The sequence below is a fragment of the Anoplopoma fimbria genome, chromosome 18 (assembly GCF_027596085.1).
Source record: "Anoplopoma fimbria isolate UVic2021 breed Golden Eagle Sablefish chromosome 18, Afim_UVic_2022, whole genome shotgun sequence".
Lineage (NCBI taxonomy): Eukaryota > Metazoa > Chordata > Actinopteri > Perciformes > Anoplopomatidae > Anoplopoma > Anoplopoma fimbria.
In genome coordinates, this window is record NC_072466.1 from 15,125,040 (window position 1) to 15,141,599 (window position 16,560).

A 16,560-nucleotide genomic window follows, 5' to 3' on the forward strand; every position below is an offset into this window, starting at 1 on the left:
TTATGATCAGTCTAAATTTAATACTGATGCCTCTTCACGATTTACGTAAATAAACCATTAGCGAGATTGCCGTTTTCTATATAGTTATTCTTAATGCTTGTCATCGGTGCAACCAGGTCGGATCCCTCGCAAAATCAAACGAGATCAGGTTCACCAGATACTCCTTCAGGCCAGACTCCAGCAGGGCCTCCAGCAGTGACAAGCCCACCAAGGACAGACCAAGTCTTTCCTGCTGCCTTTTACCTGCAGTCAGACTTCTGGCCGGAAGAGGAGAGCTCTGCACATGAAAGCAGCGAGCTACGCCTCACTGCTGCTGGAGACCCAGGCTGTATTCCTTGGCCCGCTGGAGGGAAGGGAGGCACGGGACTGACTGTCAGACCCTGCTGCTGTAAAATTAGGTTTCCTAAAGTGACTCTGGTGCTCAGAAACACTATCACTTTTGTCCTCAGAGACTGACAAAATCAACACAAAATTAAAGTTCCTCGTAGTAGCTTAAAACGAAACCTAACTGGATTTGATTATTTTATTATTCAAAAGAAATAGTTTGACATTTCAAAAAAAGTCGCTTATGTGCTTTGTTGATGAGAAGATCAAGACCATTTTCATATCTAGTGGGTATACCAGTCTGTGTATTACTGTTTACAAAACCCTTGTCATACCTCCCACTGCTTTCTGACTGAGTCAGAGAGGAGCATCAAGTCCTGGAGTTGGGGCCCAGAACAAAAGGCCCCAAAACCCTCAACAGCTCCCAGGAACTCATCGAGGATGGCAGGCTGCAGAATCTTTAAAGCTTTCTGCACAGAAAGACATAAAGCTGGACAAACATGCAAAAACAAAACTGGAAGCTATGCAAAGCACAACACCCAAGACCTTTGATGATTTTGTTCTTATTCTGAGATTTTCTTTTTTTGTCTCCAAGGTCTGGATGTTGTAGCAAGAAAACCATTTGCTCTGATTCAGACATTTGATAAGTGGGTAGAAAGCTGGTTCTACAGGTACTTTGAATGTCTCACACTTATTAGCAGGCGCAAAAGTAGATTTTTGTCAAACTCAATGAACAATCTGAAAGTAAAGACTTTAAAGTAGGAATAGATTATTCATATAAGTAAGTCACTATTTGAATAAATATTTCAAAGCTAAAACCTCTTTAAACATTTAGGATTAGTGATATCCATATACTCCATCATTTCCCATTTAAAACTGTACCTGTTTCCTCTTGGCCTGTGACTCTGAAATCTCTTTGCCCCCGAATAACTTGATGGCTTGCTGGATGCGTCCCTGCAGATGAAACCTGGCCTTCTCCAGTCTGCTCCTTGCCATTGACTGGGCTTTAGAATGAACTTCACTGCGGACCATAACCGGTGGCTGTGGAGATGTTTTGGCACTCTGTACAGTGTTTGGCTGCCCTCTTATTCTAGATTTCGACATACGAGTTTGTGAGGGAGATGAGCTTTCCTCTTCCTCTGGGACTGGACTTGTCACATGTTTAGACAGAACTGGACTTTTTTGACACTTTGGTCGAACAGGAGTTTGGATCAAAGCAGGTAGAAGTTGATTGTATGGAATCCCACTTAAGGCTTGAGCGTGGCACTTGGAAAGGGATTGAAGCTGGATCATTGGATCAGGTTCAGCTTCTTTTACGGTTTGATCAAGAGGAGAGTGAACAAGAGGTATTGGTTCCCTCATCGGCCGGGGCAGCATTTGGATTTCAACATGGGGATTAACAATGGTTGATTCATGCTGCGTGTTCACCTGCTGGTTTTTAGGCCAACCATGAAGAGCTCTTATCCTTTGTTGAGACGTCTCAGATGAAATCTCAGGTGAAACCAGATTTGGGTCCTGGGTTAGCATAACATTCCCAATCTGGTCTACATGTTTGGTTTTGGCCACAACAAATGACCCTTCCTGAGTCTGATGGGCTGTTTTGAAATGTTGCAGAATCCCAAGGGAACGAAACATTTCAAAAATCTCCTAAAAAATGAAACATATACAAAAAACATAAAAATACATACATGAAAATATGAGTAACTGTTGAAGAACTGAACGCTATCATACATTGATTTAGCTCACCTGGCAGTGGGAGACTGCCTCTGAGATCCTGTCCTGCGTTTCAGAGGTACTGAGGTGCTGAAGAGTAGAGGTTTTCAGTATTCGAGCCACAAGGTCTCGCAGATCCTGTCCCTCAGTTAAAACATGGTTCTCCAGCTGCACGCCTCGAGAGATCAGCACCTAGAGAGGATTATACAGCCAATATTGAGTTATCTGTACTGAACTAAACAGTAGCCTCGGTTTACAACTTTACAGGACACATTTATGCTTTTTATTTGCCCCAAAGTCACAACAAAGGCACGTTCAAGAGACCCAATGGCCTCAGCCCAATTCATTCAAATCCAATTTGGACTCCATTTCAGTGTCCCATGTCAGGGAATGTGTTGATGCCCGTTTTTTATTAGTTCCCCTGGCCGATACAGAGTCTTGCACAAGTTTGTGTGCATATCTGGCAACATAGTCAACTGACATTTTGTGGGAAAAGGTGTCAAACTACTAAATTACCCACAGCATTTACAAGTAATTACTGGGAAACACAGGGTTAAAACACAACAACAATGAGCCCACAAGATCAAACATGAGGACAAAAGACAGTGAATTATCAGTACAAACCTGGGGCCTATATGACCAAATTTGCAACAGTAATCACACCATTTCCGATTGCTAATTCAGTTCCACAAATCAAAACAAACACTATAGTTAAGATCCATGAATGACCATGCAAAAGATCTGTAAGCAATTTGTGGGAATGCACAAAGTTTTGGTTTGCTGACCTTGGCAGCAGGTTCTAATGCAGAGCGTCCTCTGTTCCTATTCTCCCTGAGGTGCTGGTAACAGTCCAGAGCCTCGGTGCTCCAGTGGTCCAGCTCAGCCAGACGGCCCTCCAGCCTGGACGCAGCCCGCTGCAGCTCTCCACAGGTCCTCTCTGCGTCATCGAGCATCTGTCAAGCAGATACAAGAAATCAGAACTGAACCCTATCTTTAGTTTGTCATACTACTACAGACCAGAGCAGCACTTTGTTAACCAGATAAAAGATCAATAATACATCTTGGGAAAATGTTGTAATTGTAACAAGAGCTACAACTGAAGTGTTTCCTCTTTGTGGTCTCATATAAATATAAAAACTGGACAGCAATGGACATGTTTACCAGTGCATTGGTTTAATAAAGCTTTAAAATGGGTTTAGTTAAAAACTGGAAGAAGGAACGAGGCCTGTTCCAATGTATCACAGTCAGTCAGAGAGTTTTTGCAGCAGGGTACCTGTGGGAGGTTTTGCTGGAGGTTGTCTGTGTTGCTTGCTTGAGAATATGTGGACGGACTGAGAGATGAGAGATCCATCTCGGACATCTTTTTACTCAGTAGCTGATAAAAAGTACAAGAAGCACAAAAAAAGAGTGTCTAGATAGGGCATGGGGAGGTTAAAAATAATGCCTATATTTTGCTGCTGATTCTTATCAGCTCTTATTAGTGCATTGGTAGATTTGCCAACCTGTAGTTTCTGCCTGTTAGCCTTTAGTGGGACTGAGGCTACCTCCAGAGGCTGTCTCAGTAGCCTGCTGGCCTCCTGGGTCAGTGAATGCACCATTTGAAGACCCACGGGACCAACACTGGGCTCCGATGATACTTCCTAAGAAAGAAATGTTCAAGACTAGCAGTGTTAGGGAGATACTGGTTACATTCGAATATGTTCTTTTTGGTAAAGAACTTTAAATAAATTTAAGTTTTCTGTTTTTAGGACTTTCAGGCTTTTTGCCCAATATTTAAACATTTGTTAGAAAAGTAATCAAATGTAACAAGTTACATTACTTTGGTGAAGTAATTAATAAAGTAACATTACGTATTACATTTTAAACAGGGTAACTAGTAACACTGATACCAAGCACCCATTATTGATATCTGGATGTCCTGTTGTCCCTTTGTTTAAAGTTACCTTTTATGCCACATTTTGTCTTGTCACATTCAAAATAAAATAATAAGAACAGTTCCTAACAATTTGAGATACATTTTGTAAATCACGAACATTTAAAATCCTTTGTTTTAATTTAATCTTAACTGTACTTTCATGCACAGTTTGTGCCCATGTGGAAAGAACAGTGAGAACATGCATACTTACAAACTTTGTCCTCTTCATGCATTCAGCCCACTTCATGTTGACCTTGCTGAGTTGCTCGGCCAGAGCGAGGCTGGTTGAAGATTCTGTCACTTCAATGAGCACGTTCCCCGCCTCGTTTAACTTGGCCTGACATGACGTCCATTCACTCATGTCCTACAGTAACCACACCACAATAACAGCTGGCTATTGTAGCTTGCAAACAATGGACTCCCTAGTGAGAGTCATAAAGCAATCTTTTTTGAGTTATCCATTGACAGAATTCTAGATAAGAGGTTACCTGTGTCTCCGCAGACTGGGCGGGTGAAAGTGTCTTCTGTGCCAGCCATGTCTGTAGAGAAGTAAGGCACTTGTTGTAAGTTTCCCAAGCAGACACCGTTCTCTCCATCATCCCTCTCACAGCCGTCACAGCCTGTGTTACCAGCTCAGCTTCACTTTCTGCTTTCTTCACCTGACGAGAAACGAGCTGGGAATCTTCACCTGAGTGGGGAGTGAAGAGTGTGTGGAGGTCAAGTCTTGCCTTTTAAAAATAAAAATAAAATCTATCATCTAAAGAGTTCACTACATATTACATATTAAGCTTGGATTTTATGCTGAGAGTCTTCTTATCATGGACACACACTTATCTCATACCTAGTGCTGCCTTACTGGTGTAAGTATTCGCCTTCTCCTTCAGGTTTTGGAGAGCGTCCATCAGAATTAAAAGCAGGCCATGGCGCTCCACCGTTTCCTAGACAACAAACCAACAGAACTGATTACAATTGCTGTTTTTTCAGAGGGCACAAGTTGTCATATGATTAGATTTTTAATGCTAATATGTTATTTTTGTTAGTGCTTTGAGAGTTATTTTGATATGATGTCATTCCTTGTTATCTCCAATTAATGCAGCTCACATTGGTATTAGTTTCTGGAACTGCTGTAACAAAGTTTTATGTCCTGCTCTTTCAGATACGTACATGCCAGTCCTGCAGAAGCAGAAGCAGTGTCTCCTGGGATCTGTAGGGAGCTTTCCAGGTCTGAACCTTAGCACTGATGCGGCCCAAGAGATCCAGTACTGTGTGACGGGATTCCTTGTATTCCAACTTGATCCCTTGATACTTGGCTGTGACTCGGATATTAGTTAGGCTGTTTTCAAATACAGGTGTTAATGCATTATTTGTATTATTTTATTGGAACCAAACTGCAGAAAATTTTGATTCAAGGTACTTGAATTTATGGCTTTTAAAGTCCATGTGGGGATATAGACATTAATTTCTTTCAGTAATAAACGAAGTTGAACAATTAAGTTACGTACCGTCTTTTTATCTCTTCAAACTTTTCAAGGGGCACGACTACGTTTCCTAAGTCATCCATGTTGTGGAAGGTATCAAGGATATTGACGAAGTGGTTCATCTCCTTAATCAGAGTCTGAAAAAAACAGCAAACAAGATTATTGAAGTTTTATGTCATGAGTCTCAGAATTTTGTTATGCTGTCTGTTTATGTCCCCAACTGGGTGTCCACTGGATACGGTGGAAGTGGTGGGAGGCAGGAGGATGATGGCTAAGCTATCATCCCTGATGGACAACACCTCCCACACCATGCAGGACACCCTGGCGGCTCTGTACAGCTCCTTCAGCCACCGGCTGCTTCACCCCCGGTGTGTGAAGGAGAGGTACCGCAGGTCCTTCCTTCCTGCTGCTGTCAGGCTGCACAACCAGCTCTGCTCCCAGTAGACCACATGACACATGACACTAAAAACCTGTGCAATACAAATACACTGTGCAATAATAGTTATAATAGTTATTCTGTCTGTATATATAATATTTCAGTTATTGTGGATTCTTTACTGTTTTTATTTCTTATTTGCTTATTTATAATACTTGTTTTTTACTATGTCTCTTGTTTGCACTATACCCTATGCTGCTGTAAATCCTGTAAATTTCCCCGCTGCAGGACTAATAAAGGATTATCTTATCTTATCTTATCTAACTGCCCTATTTTTGTCTCACAGTTGTTTCAGGGTTTCAGAATACTAGAAAGTTGTGAGTGTTTGATTTTTTCAATCTGTTCTGCAGTTTCAAAATAAAAATTAACCTTTTGTGTGTCTTGTTGAGCTCTTGCTTCTTTAGCAGCATCTGCATGATCTTTCACTTTTCCTCCCTCTTCTGTTAGCGATGCCTCTGCACGCTGCAGCCACACAACGACTGAGTCCAGAGGAGAAGGAAGGCTTGAGTCGAGGTCTTCTTTACATTTTTGCAGCTGGAGAATTAAATACACACATACACAACCTGGTATAAGGACAATAATTATGTTGTCTAATGAATGCTCTGCAAGCATTTTTCCTTCATCTAGAGAGACGAAGGGCATGAATCAGCTGGAGCCATTTTCCAGACTAAAAGCAAACTAGGAGCAAACACAAAAACTAAATAAAAAAACAGCACAGGATGCAACAAGAAGTATGGATCTTCTCACCTCCTTTTCCAGATGATCCCATGCTGTCCTGAGAGCAGATTGCTCTAGGCTCAGCTCAGGGCAGCGTCTTATGGCAGCAAGAAGGGTCATCACTGGTCTTCTTTGCTCAGTGAAGGAGCCTGCGAGGTTCTGAAACACCTGACGTGCCAAACACAGTAAAACTTTTGATCGCTGCACAAGAATACAAAATAATACACAGCAATGAATGTTATCTTATTTCCGCTCTCGTTCTTTGCGCTTACATGATATTTATCTGCAAAGCTTGATTTCTCTTTAGCCATCCGAGCCTCTAACAGTTCCTGGTAGGCTTGCTGCAGCCATGAAGTCACCTCTAGGGCTCGCTCACTTGAAGAGACCTACATTGTCAGAATTTCAACTGTCAGTAACTACACTTCTGTGTTAACCGGGTGAAAAACTATTTTGGAGCTGCATAATTAGTGGACACATACAAGAAGTATGAACCATACTCATAGAGACATAACAGTTAACCGTAACTATGTTACAGCTCTATGAGATATATGTGACCCTTTGAAACAGCAGCTGAACAAATTTAGAAAAGCCCTCTGCAGGACTAACCATGCATTTCATAACAGCTATTAATTAAAAAAAAAAACAGAGTGAGAGAAAAAGATCTAAGACAAATATCAACTGAAGAACGACTTCTTTGCTTGGTGCATAGCTACCTGACGTAACGGTGAAACAGCAATTGCTGGAGTGACGTGAGCGGGCAAGTTCACAGGTGAGAGAGAAAAGGACTGGACCAGAGGAAACAGCTACACCACCGCCACCAGAAAAGAACAGGGAAAAAATTAACACCCCTCAGTGTCATGCAAGAGATTGTGGGTTCAAGCTTGAAAGAGTGATGGGAAGCAGCATGAAACAGAGGACTATTACAATCCAGTTACTCAAGCTTGAAAGGGAAGACGTAGATGTGACTGAAAGCAATGCTGTCATTGTTGCAGTAAAGTCTTTAAAGGTGGGAACGTCAAAGTGACACTGCCTACCTGCAGATGATCATCAGGTGCTGGCATGTCATTAGAGTACTGTAGAAACTGGGCCACATAAGTCATAATGGACTTCTCATCAGGGTCATTAACGTCAACATCTGAGGCGCAGGTAAATACACAGAAAGGCGTTATTGTGGTTCAGTATGACAGCAACTCAACTGTCGTTTTATATGATGTTTTCTTAAATGAAATTCAGCAATAATACACTTTTTCTCTGTGCTTCCTTGGAGCAGTATTACGTCAATCTGCTTATTCTTACTATTTCATTGCAGCCACAGGTAATACCTTGTTCTTTGTACAAAAATCCAGTTAACACAGTTATGTCTGTGGTAAAATGCGTAAACATAGTAATATTCATTGTAAATTGTAAATATATAATGAAAATATAACAGCAAAATAATTTTATTTTTTTTAAACCATTGGCAGCTATTTTTTATGATTAGCATTAGAAATTTGTCATGCTACCTGTTATTTGGAAATACTGTGAAACATTATTTAGAACTTTTTAACGATACTACTTGGTAAGCCTCACCCTGGGGCTCCAGCAGACGGGGGATGTGAAGCTCCCTCTCAGCGAGGTGAAACGCCTCTTCCAGGTTCTCCTGGTTGCTTCTGAACTGCACCAGTGAGAGATCAGCAAGCTGTGGTCTGAGGGAACACAGGATGGCCAAGAAGGCCTCCCCACTTCTCCAGCTCGACTTAAAGTTCTTCACACTGATGGCACAACCAACCCTGGAGCCAAAAACAAAAAGCAAAAGCAAAAGAAAGAAGAAGGGAAATGAAGGAAGTGATGCTTAGGTTTAGTGGCGTCCGTTACACTCTAAAGGGGTCATATCATGCTCATTTTCAGGTTCATACTTGTATTTTGGGTTGCTACTAGAACATATTTACATGGTTTAATGTTCCAAAAATGCATTCAAATGCTTTGTTTTAGCACCTGTTGCTTTAAGACCCCATCACAAAATTGCCCAGTCTGCTCTGATTGGCAAGAAAATTGTGGTGCACCAGTGCAAAAATAGTTCTCAATATATTCTAATGAGTCTGCATGTGACATAGGAAAGGGAGCAAAATCTGAATGGTCTGTTAAATCACATGTTTTCTGATCTAGGCAGCCCAAAGAAAACTAACTGGGTTGTCTGATTTCACAGTTTGTAGGTTGGTAGGCATTTCACATACTAAAATGTTTGTGCATTAGCACTGAAAAAGTGAGTTGTTCATGATATGTCCACTTTAATGAAGACCAGAAGGTATGACAAACCAAAGAGGTTCTAAGCCAGTCTTAGTTATAACAACAGCAAACCTAGCCACAAACAGAGGGGATAACTCACTTTTGACATTGGTCCCTGACCCACATGAGCAGGGCCTTCTTGGCAGATAGTCGAAAGCGCCTGTGGAGAGGCGACGTCCGGCCTGCAGGGGTCGGACTAGCTGGGACTGGGCTGCCAGACCAGGAGTCCAGGCTGGCCAGAGAGTCGAGGGAGGAATGACAAGAACTGTAGGAGAGTGTGCTGGCCAACTCTTCAATCTAACACAAAAGATAGTGAAGCAAAACATTGGATATCAAATTATCAGTATCCTTAAAATGGTTCAAATATATATGTAAATCTGACCAAAATGTACAATTTACAGTCAGGTACAGTACAGGCACTAAGTATTGATGATGCATCACTAAATGCTGCTGCTTCTACTTCTTCTGTTTTTCCTACACAGTTAATAGGTTTTTGCCAAGGTACTTACATGACAGTGGAGGATGATGGTCCATATGAGTCCGAGGATGATGGTGGGTCGTCCATCTATGATATCTGGGATGTTTATGTTCACCAATTTGATCTACACCAACCAACCACAACAAAGTAAATAAAAACACACTGCAGATTCAGATGCCATGTCTTTTTTGTGGAGACTTACAGATTTTTTCTTGAGAAAGTTCAGTGCTGTCTCAATGTTGGCCCTCTGTGGGAAAACTCCTCGGCCCCTTTGTCTTTTCTGTGGAGACAAATTACAGAGTCAGCTTTATTGTGATAATAACGTTAATTTTACTCTCATTAATTATGGAACGCTGGGAAGAATTTGTAATCTATTGAACTCACTGATAACAGAAGCACATTTCATAGATGAAACTCACCATAGGTTGGCTACTCATCACCTCCAACAGGTCCAGCAGCTGTGATCCATCTCTGAGGTCAGAAAAGAGGTCTGACACAAATGATGGAGGGCATCTCTGTAAGAATGCACAAAATTAAATCTCAATAATACATCAAAACAAAGGAGGGATCCAATATTAATTTCACCTGTTCCATCTATTAAAATACGTGTCTGATACTGAGATATCCCACATGCTTGCATAGCCTAACGTTGTATGCTCAAAAACTACAATAAAACATATTGCCTCTCTTCACCCGTTTATGGCAGCAGATGAAGACTGTTAGATACTGGCTGAGTGGTGGAGGGAGAAGACATGGATGTCAGAGTAATCTTCACACAGTGGAATTTTTTTTGTCAGATAAACTTGAGTCAACTACAGAAAAAACTCAGGCTAGAGCCATGGCTACTGGATGGCTACTGGATGGCTACTGGCAGGCTACCGGCAGGCTACTGGCAGGCTACCGGCAGGCTACTGGCAGGCTACCGGCAGGTTACCAGCAGGTTGCAGGACCAACTTCCAGCACCAACCATGAACTACCCCAAAGAGCGTCTACCCCCTTGCTTTTAAACGGGAAGCTCCTCCTACAGACAAACCGAAATTACTTCATAATCAATTAAGACATTAAAATAAGCATTATTTGTAATAACAACAAAACAATTTCTAATCATTATTACAATTGTCGTCACATCGGCATTTTTACAAAATAGTTCGTTTAGGGTGCTTTAAAAAGACAATTCCCTGAAACAATGAAAACCCCCTTCTATATATTAAATAATAAAAATGGTACAGTCTGAGAGTTCCTTCCAGTACAAAGCCCATTGGATGTTTTCTCTTCCTGTTTGGCAGGTGGACCCAGGACCAGCAGGTAATATGGATTAGAGCAATGATTAATTCATGAACAATGTGAAAGACGATGTATAGTTTACAAAGGCATCTAAGCTGTGATAAATAATTTTAGCCATGAAAGCACAAACCACTTAGAAGAGCAGAAAATCTGAATTTATTGTCAAATGTGCTGCATGCAATAACAGCATCAGGATCAATTTATCATTGCATCACATTCAATTGGTACCTTGTAAAATATTAAATGTAGAACACTAAAATACTGTGTATCAACATGTATTTGCTATGACATGTTTTTTTTAAATGCTACGCAGAGCCCCTTTACAAATAATCCCAAAACTCAGAGCCTACAATTTCTGTCTTTCATCAAAAACCTGCTGCAATGAAACTGGAATCATTCAAAAGTTTCAGGGTCAAAGCTTTGGGTCAAGACACAGAGGACATAGAGGAAGTAGCTCCTGGTGGGTGTTGTCAGTGGACTCGGATTGGTTTAACAGATGGCAGCTTATGAACCAGTGATTTTAGAGCTCAGTCATACGGACATGAGGTTATGAGGAGGTGTCTAGTTCAAATTACATGCTGTCCTGCCTCACTGAATCACTATTTATACTCCAGCCGAGTCTCACAAGCAGCTCAACGTCTCTTTCAAACAAGATCCATGGTGAGCTGCTTCACTGCACCTCAGTGTCTGAGCAATGAGTCAGCATGTCTACAGACTGCTTCATTTCATCTACCACAACACTCTGTCTCTCTAGGTAGACTTCTCCAAAATATTAAGTCATATTTGCAATTCCAAATATTGCAGATGGAAAAGCAGTCAAATCTCCAAGCATAATACATCTACACTTGTGTTTAGGTTTTGCTTTTAAAGTCTCTCAAATTAAAAGCAGGTTTTGGAAAATATAGAAGACAAAATATCTCAAACTTTACTGAACCTTATGTGAAAATAAAAGGCCAACAGGAAGAGTATTTCGAAGGGGCATATGCTTTTTTTTTCAGGTGCATACTTTTATTCTGTGTTTATATTAGAAAATGTGAACATGCTTTAATGTTAAAAATACCCAGTATTTATCGCATACTGTCTGTCTGAATATAGTGTACTAGTATTCACTCTTTGTCTTAAACGCTCCGTTTTAGCGCCTGTCTCTTTAAGTGGGTTAGTAGGCTCCCAGATACCCGAATGTATGTGCACAAGCACCATATGTCACCTTAAAAATATTTAAAGTAAAGCCATGCAGTACATGCATCGCATATACACCTGCAGTCTTGTGTAACATTTTCTAATCAGTCCCTTTCTGCATCACTTCCCCAGCCTTTCTCTAATGTACTCAGTATTATACTCCAACTGCTATGCAAATAATCTCCCAAAGGTATACCCTATTTGACAACTGAATGTAAAGCTTTGTGTGGGATATATTTGATGAAGAACCAGGTCTTTATTTGATAAAAAAAATTCAGCACTCTGACAATACCTAGAAAAATATGCTTTGACAGGCATGAAAGAGATTAAAACCATCCAGGAGCTTTTGGGATTTTCACAAATATATCAGTATATTTATTCAGCTAAATTGGTTTTCTTCAACAAATGCAAAAATCCTTCATACTCATTTATCCTCTAAGCATCACACAAATATTTATCTCAACTTACCTTAGCCAGCTGAGCATTTATCCAGTTGGTGAATGTTCGTTTCTGAATCTGCTCATGCTCCACTGTTGAGGAAACAAACATACAAATATTAATATATACACATAACCACATGTATTTAAATTAGGTTGTCTCTGGCAACAGTACAGTTATGAAGTACTGGATACTAAAATCCCTTTTCTCAGATATTTGATTGCTGTAACATAAGAAACACATAAATATAAATAAAATATATATTTTTTTTATGGATGTGGATGCTTGTGTTTGCTGGCAGTGGCAAATAGGTGCACACAGTAAATAATTAGTCAATTGCATCCCTGGGTTGTTTCAGTCCCCTAAATATGACAGTTTACATGTAACACAAAGCACTAAAATGCATTACAGTAGATTCTTCTAAAGCAAACTGACTTTCTCTGATGTTAAACTGCGGTAAAATTAATACTAATCCAGAAATTTCAGAAGAACAGTGGGAACCCTGATCTGAGCAGCAGGTACGTCATAAGCTACTCACCCACATCAGAGGCCTGGAGGACTTTCCAACCCTCCATGGTAATGACTAATCGTCAAAAAATCCATGAACATATTGCCTTCTCCAACATTAGATGACCCAGAGTGGCAAGCTTCCTCTTTAAGCTAAAGTAAGGCTACCGGCTACGATCTGGCTTCAAGATGGGACGGCTTCCAAGACAGACTTAGATACTGAGGCCGACACACACAGCAAATATACACTGAGACACACTCACAGGGGGATGAACTCCCAGACAGACTTATGCACACACACAGTGAGGGGATTTTGGGCATACATGGTTCTGAAGAGGTACCAGACCCGATCTTAAGCTTCAGTTGCCAAAACATAAAGCTTTTACTATATTACATTATAAAGGTGTTCCTTGGTACGCTATAATGGAAGTGACAGAGGGCTTAAAGAAATATGTGAGTAGTTTAGGAAATTGCCTGTTTCACTTTAAGCATGAAGAGTATATTAGTTTCAAAGAATTTTACTTCTTTGATTAAAATTGTTCCCTCCTGCTGACCAAACATGGCCAGAATGATTACAAACAAGCCGTGGAGACTTTTTTATGAATCAATCTGTAATAAATAAAAATTTCACTCTCACACATTTGCAGATATCAGATCTGGCTGTGAATCAAACTCGGTGATTCTGCTGCTTGTTTAACAGCATGTCCAAGCAGGAAACTCCTGAGCGCTTATAATCACTCGACTCCACCCAGTTCACCTGACACGTCCAGTGCATACGACAGTAAGAGACTTCAGCACACTGATAATTACTTCCTGCTTCAAGCCATTGTAGTTGACATCTGTCAAATATGTTTTCTCAGGTCAAATTAAAATCATAGATCTTAACACGTGTTTAAAACAAACATAATGTGAACACGATACATGAAAGTATGTATAGTTAGAGATATCAGCTTTTTAACTAGATATGTTTTAGTTAAAGTTACTGTGAGGAATGAAACTGATAATACTGATGACTCTATATGACCTAAAATTCAAAGAGAAGCATTGCTCTACAGCTCAGACTCCAGCAGGGCCTCCGACAGTGACCAGCCCGCCACAAACACACCGAGTTTGCACTGCTGCATTATTCAACCTGCAATCAAAAGCTCCAGCAGGAGGAGAGATCAGCGCACAGCAGCAGCGTTTTCCTCCTCCGGCCAGGAGCTGAGCGTCGCCTTAAATGTTTGATCTAATAAAGATGGACCCACATGCAAGTTCATTGGTGTGGACCAATCATACTGCTAATAACACAAATAACAGAGACTAAGTAAAACTAATATTAAGTTATAAGACTGATTGGTATTATATCTGAGAGTTTATCCTTTCATATCACTAGACATAGTTTTTTTTCTAATTTAACAGTGATAATATAGAAAGCAATTGCAAACCCCTTAATAATATATTGTATTTTGGGAACTGGAGTGTGACTGAGGGGTGTTAACAAGCTGCTAACTAGATTTTTTTAAACTTCAGTTTAGTTTAATATGTCTAAAATGAAATCTTAACACATTTGAAATAGCGAACAAATTGCAAAACACAAATTGTCAGTTAAAATGTTTTGTCTACAGGACGCTGGGAACTGACAAATATCTTCCACTTCCACTCTCAGCAAACACTAACAAGACAACAAAACATGTCATAGAACTAGCTTAAACGTGACAGTTAAGACGCCTATAACAATCCAGTTATCGTTTTCATCACTTTCATTTTCACTCTTTAGGAATTTCTTTAGGTTATGAATTAAAGTACATGTAATATGTCCCATCAGAGAAATGGAAGTCACATTGAAATCTCCTCAGCACATTTCAAAATGTGGTCACCACTGTGTCTCCCCACTTCAGCACATCACATGTCACAACATCGACAAAAGTATGGGAGTAGACTGACCTTGGAGGAGCATGTGCACGTTGTCAATGTCCAGTGGAATTCCTCCATCGTCTTCCTCTGCTCCACCTGAAGCCATGAAGCCTCCAGTAACGGCACTAAAACCTCAGGAAGGTCCAGGAGACATGGATTGATAAAACGTCCACTCAAGAGAAATCAACAATGCAAAAAAAAGAGAAAAAATGTTCAGGGTAATTACTGCACTGTCAATGTTTCGCTTAGCTGAGTCCACTGCCTGATTAGTCATGTTGAGAAGGCATCCATCCACGCCCTTACATTACCGCACACACAGATACAAGTACACACATGCAAACACTCAAACAAAGAGCTCAAAGAGGAGGAATAACTGCTGTAAGGAAAGAGCCACACTGTCATAAAATAGAGATACAAAAATAGATAGCCTTGTCACAGATCTTTAGCATACCTGTAGCAGTGCTGTAGTCACTGAAGACAGCTAGTGCACTCTGGATTACAATGAAGACCCCAGTAGAGTGTGTTCCATGCGCAATAAATGTCCTCAGCTGTGTCCTTTCATATTGGCACAACTCTGCGCAGATTCACTGTGTTGAGTCCCTCCAAATAGGACTTGGCCGTAGGTGCTCATAAATGCAACAAGGTGCCTGTTGACTGTTGGAGCGTGAGGAAAAACAACGCTGGAAAGTCCCGCCCACGGTCACTGCAGGCCCAAAATCAGTCCTGTAGGCTCTCATACAAACTTAGTAACCTTTGGCTAAAAAGTAATCACTTCCTCATAAATCCCAGAGAATGTTTGCAAAAGCTGATCCTCGTTATCTGTGTTTCTGCAAGCAAAAACACAACAAGTGTCTCTGCTGATATCTCCCTTTTTCTTCTATTTTCTTGTGAGCTTGTGCAATCATGTAACAGTTGAGAAGCAATGACACTGAGAGAGACCTTTCATTTGATGCATTAATGTGAAACTGTTTCAGGTCCCTTTTAGAGTGGATGCCAACTCATGCCTCTGCAATATGCAGTATTTAATAAAAATAAAATAAAAACTGCCTTCAATCTCTGTCGGTGTTGTAATGAGTTATAGCGATCTTTGAAGTATTTTCCATTCACCAGTAGAGGTGAATTGAAACAGTAGAGCATGTTACCCAATTCCATCTGTACCCTTGAAAGCAGTGCCAGTGTTGTATTTGTTGTTTCACTATGGTGAGCTGACTGTGTTGGTGGATAGTCTGTGTGCCACAAAGCAGCTGCACCCTCACCTCAAATTCCCACCTCAGTTATGGCAGTGGCACAGAGGCCAGGGGCAGAATAAGACACATGATTGAATTGTTTCACTGGTAAGTCCAAAACTATTTAGCATAACATCAAATTAGGGGGGGGGAAACTGTCTACTGTGTTAAGAGAACATAGATTATAAAAGCTACAATCAAACTAAACTGATATCAGGTTGAAATGCATGATAGTCATCAAACTCTACAGAGTAATTATACACTTTTCAGAAGTCAGTTATTGTTTACCTCAAGTCATGGAGCCAAGGTGCAACACTTAATGTCTAAAAAGATTGAAGACACTCTTATTGGCCAATGGTCGACTCTGAGCCCACACTTAATGTCCACAACAGTTTGAATTTCCAGATTGCTGACCAATACATCAAATTTGATACAGCCTTACTTTGTATTTCAGAGGACCATATCAGATTTTCTTTCTAAACATACTGTCCACTTTGCTCAGTAATCATCAATAAAAAAGAATCTTGAGAATTACTAAAATGAGCTTCAAACCAAGGATTCCTCTTCTAATCATTATTTATTTTGACAGAAAAGGTTTTAAAGTGTTATCTATAATTATTATAAGTCAGGTTTTAAGCCGGGTATAACATTACTATTGACTATACTCAACATCTTTTTATCAAATTAATTCTGACATTATCCCC

At 40.4% G+C, this 16,560-nt stretch overlaps 1 protein-coding gene across 1 annotated transcript in view; it reads right to left on the bottom strand.

Annotated features, from left to right (window-relative positions):
• The window catches only part of LOC129106898 (nesprin-2-like), an 85,494-nt gene extending 70,758 nt beyond the window's left edge, over nt 1-14,736 (bottom strand). The window contains exons 1-23 of the mRNA XM_054618171.1: nt 14,661-14,736; nt 12,258-12,319; nt 9,746-9,841; nt 9,529-9,606; nt 9,358-9,450; nt 8,949-9,145; nt 8,153-8,352; nt 7,618-7,718; nt 7,297-7,386; nt 6,856-6,969; nt 6,614-6,751; nt 6,236-6,400; nt 5,455-5,567; nt 5,117-5,285; nt 4,794-4,890; nt 4,441-4,640; nt 4,164-4,316; nt 3,540-3,677; nt 3,311-3,412; nt 2,823-2,990; nt 2,071-2,229; nt 1,207-1,971; nt 660-794 (exon numbers count right to left, since the gene is read on the bottom strand). Coding sequence (XP_054474146.1) covers nt 660-794; nt 1,207-1,971; nt 2,071-2,229; nt 2,823-2,990; nt 3,311-3,412; nt 3,540-3,677; nt 4,164-4,316; nt 4,441-4,640; nt 4,794-4,890; nt 5,117-5,285; nt 5,455-5,567; nt 6,236-6,400; nt 6,614-6,751; nt 6,856-6,969; nt 7,297-7,386; nt 7,618-7,718; nt 8,153-8,352; nt 8,949-9,145; nt 9,358-9,450; nt 9,529-9,606; nt 9,746-9,841; nt 12,258-12,319; nt 14,661-14,736 — 3,609 coding nt within the window. The remainder of the gene's footprint in view (nt 1-659; nt 795-1,206; nt 1,972-2,070; nt 2,230-2,822; nt 2,991-3,310; nt 3,413-3,539; nt 3,678-4,163; nt 4,317-4,440; nt 4,641-4,793; nt 4,891-5,116; nt 5,286-5,454; nt 5,568-6,235; nt 6,401-6,613; nt 6,752-6,855; nt 6,970-7,296; nt 7,387-7,617; nt 7,719-8,152; nt 8,353-8,948; nt 9,146-9,357; nt 9,451-9,528; nt 9,607-9,745; nt 9,842-12,257; nt 12,320-14,660) is intronic.
• Nucleotides 14,737-16,560: the final 1,824 nt, after the last annotated feature.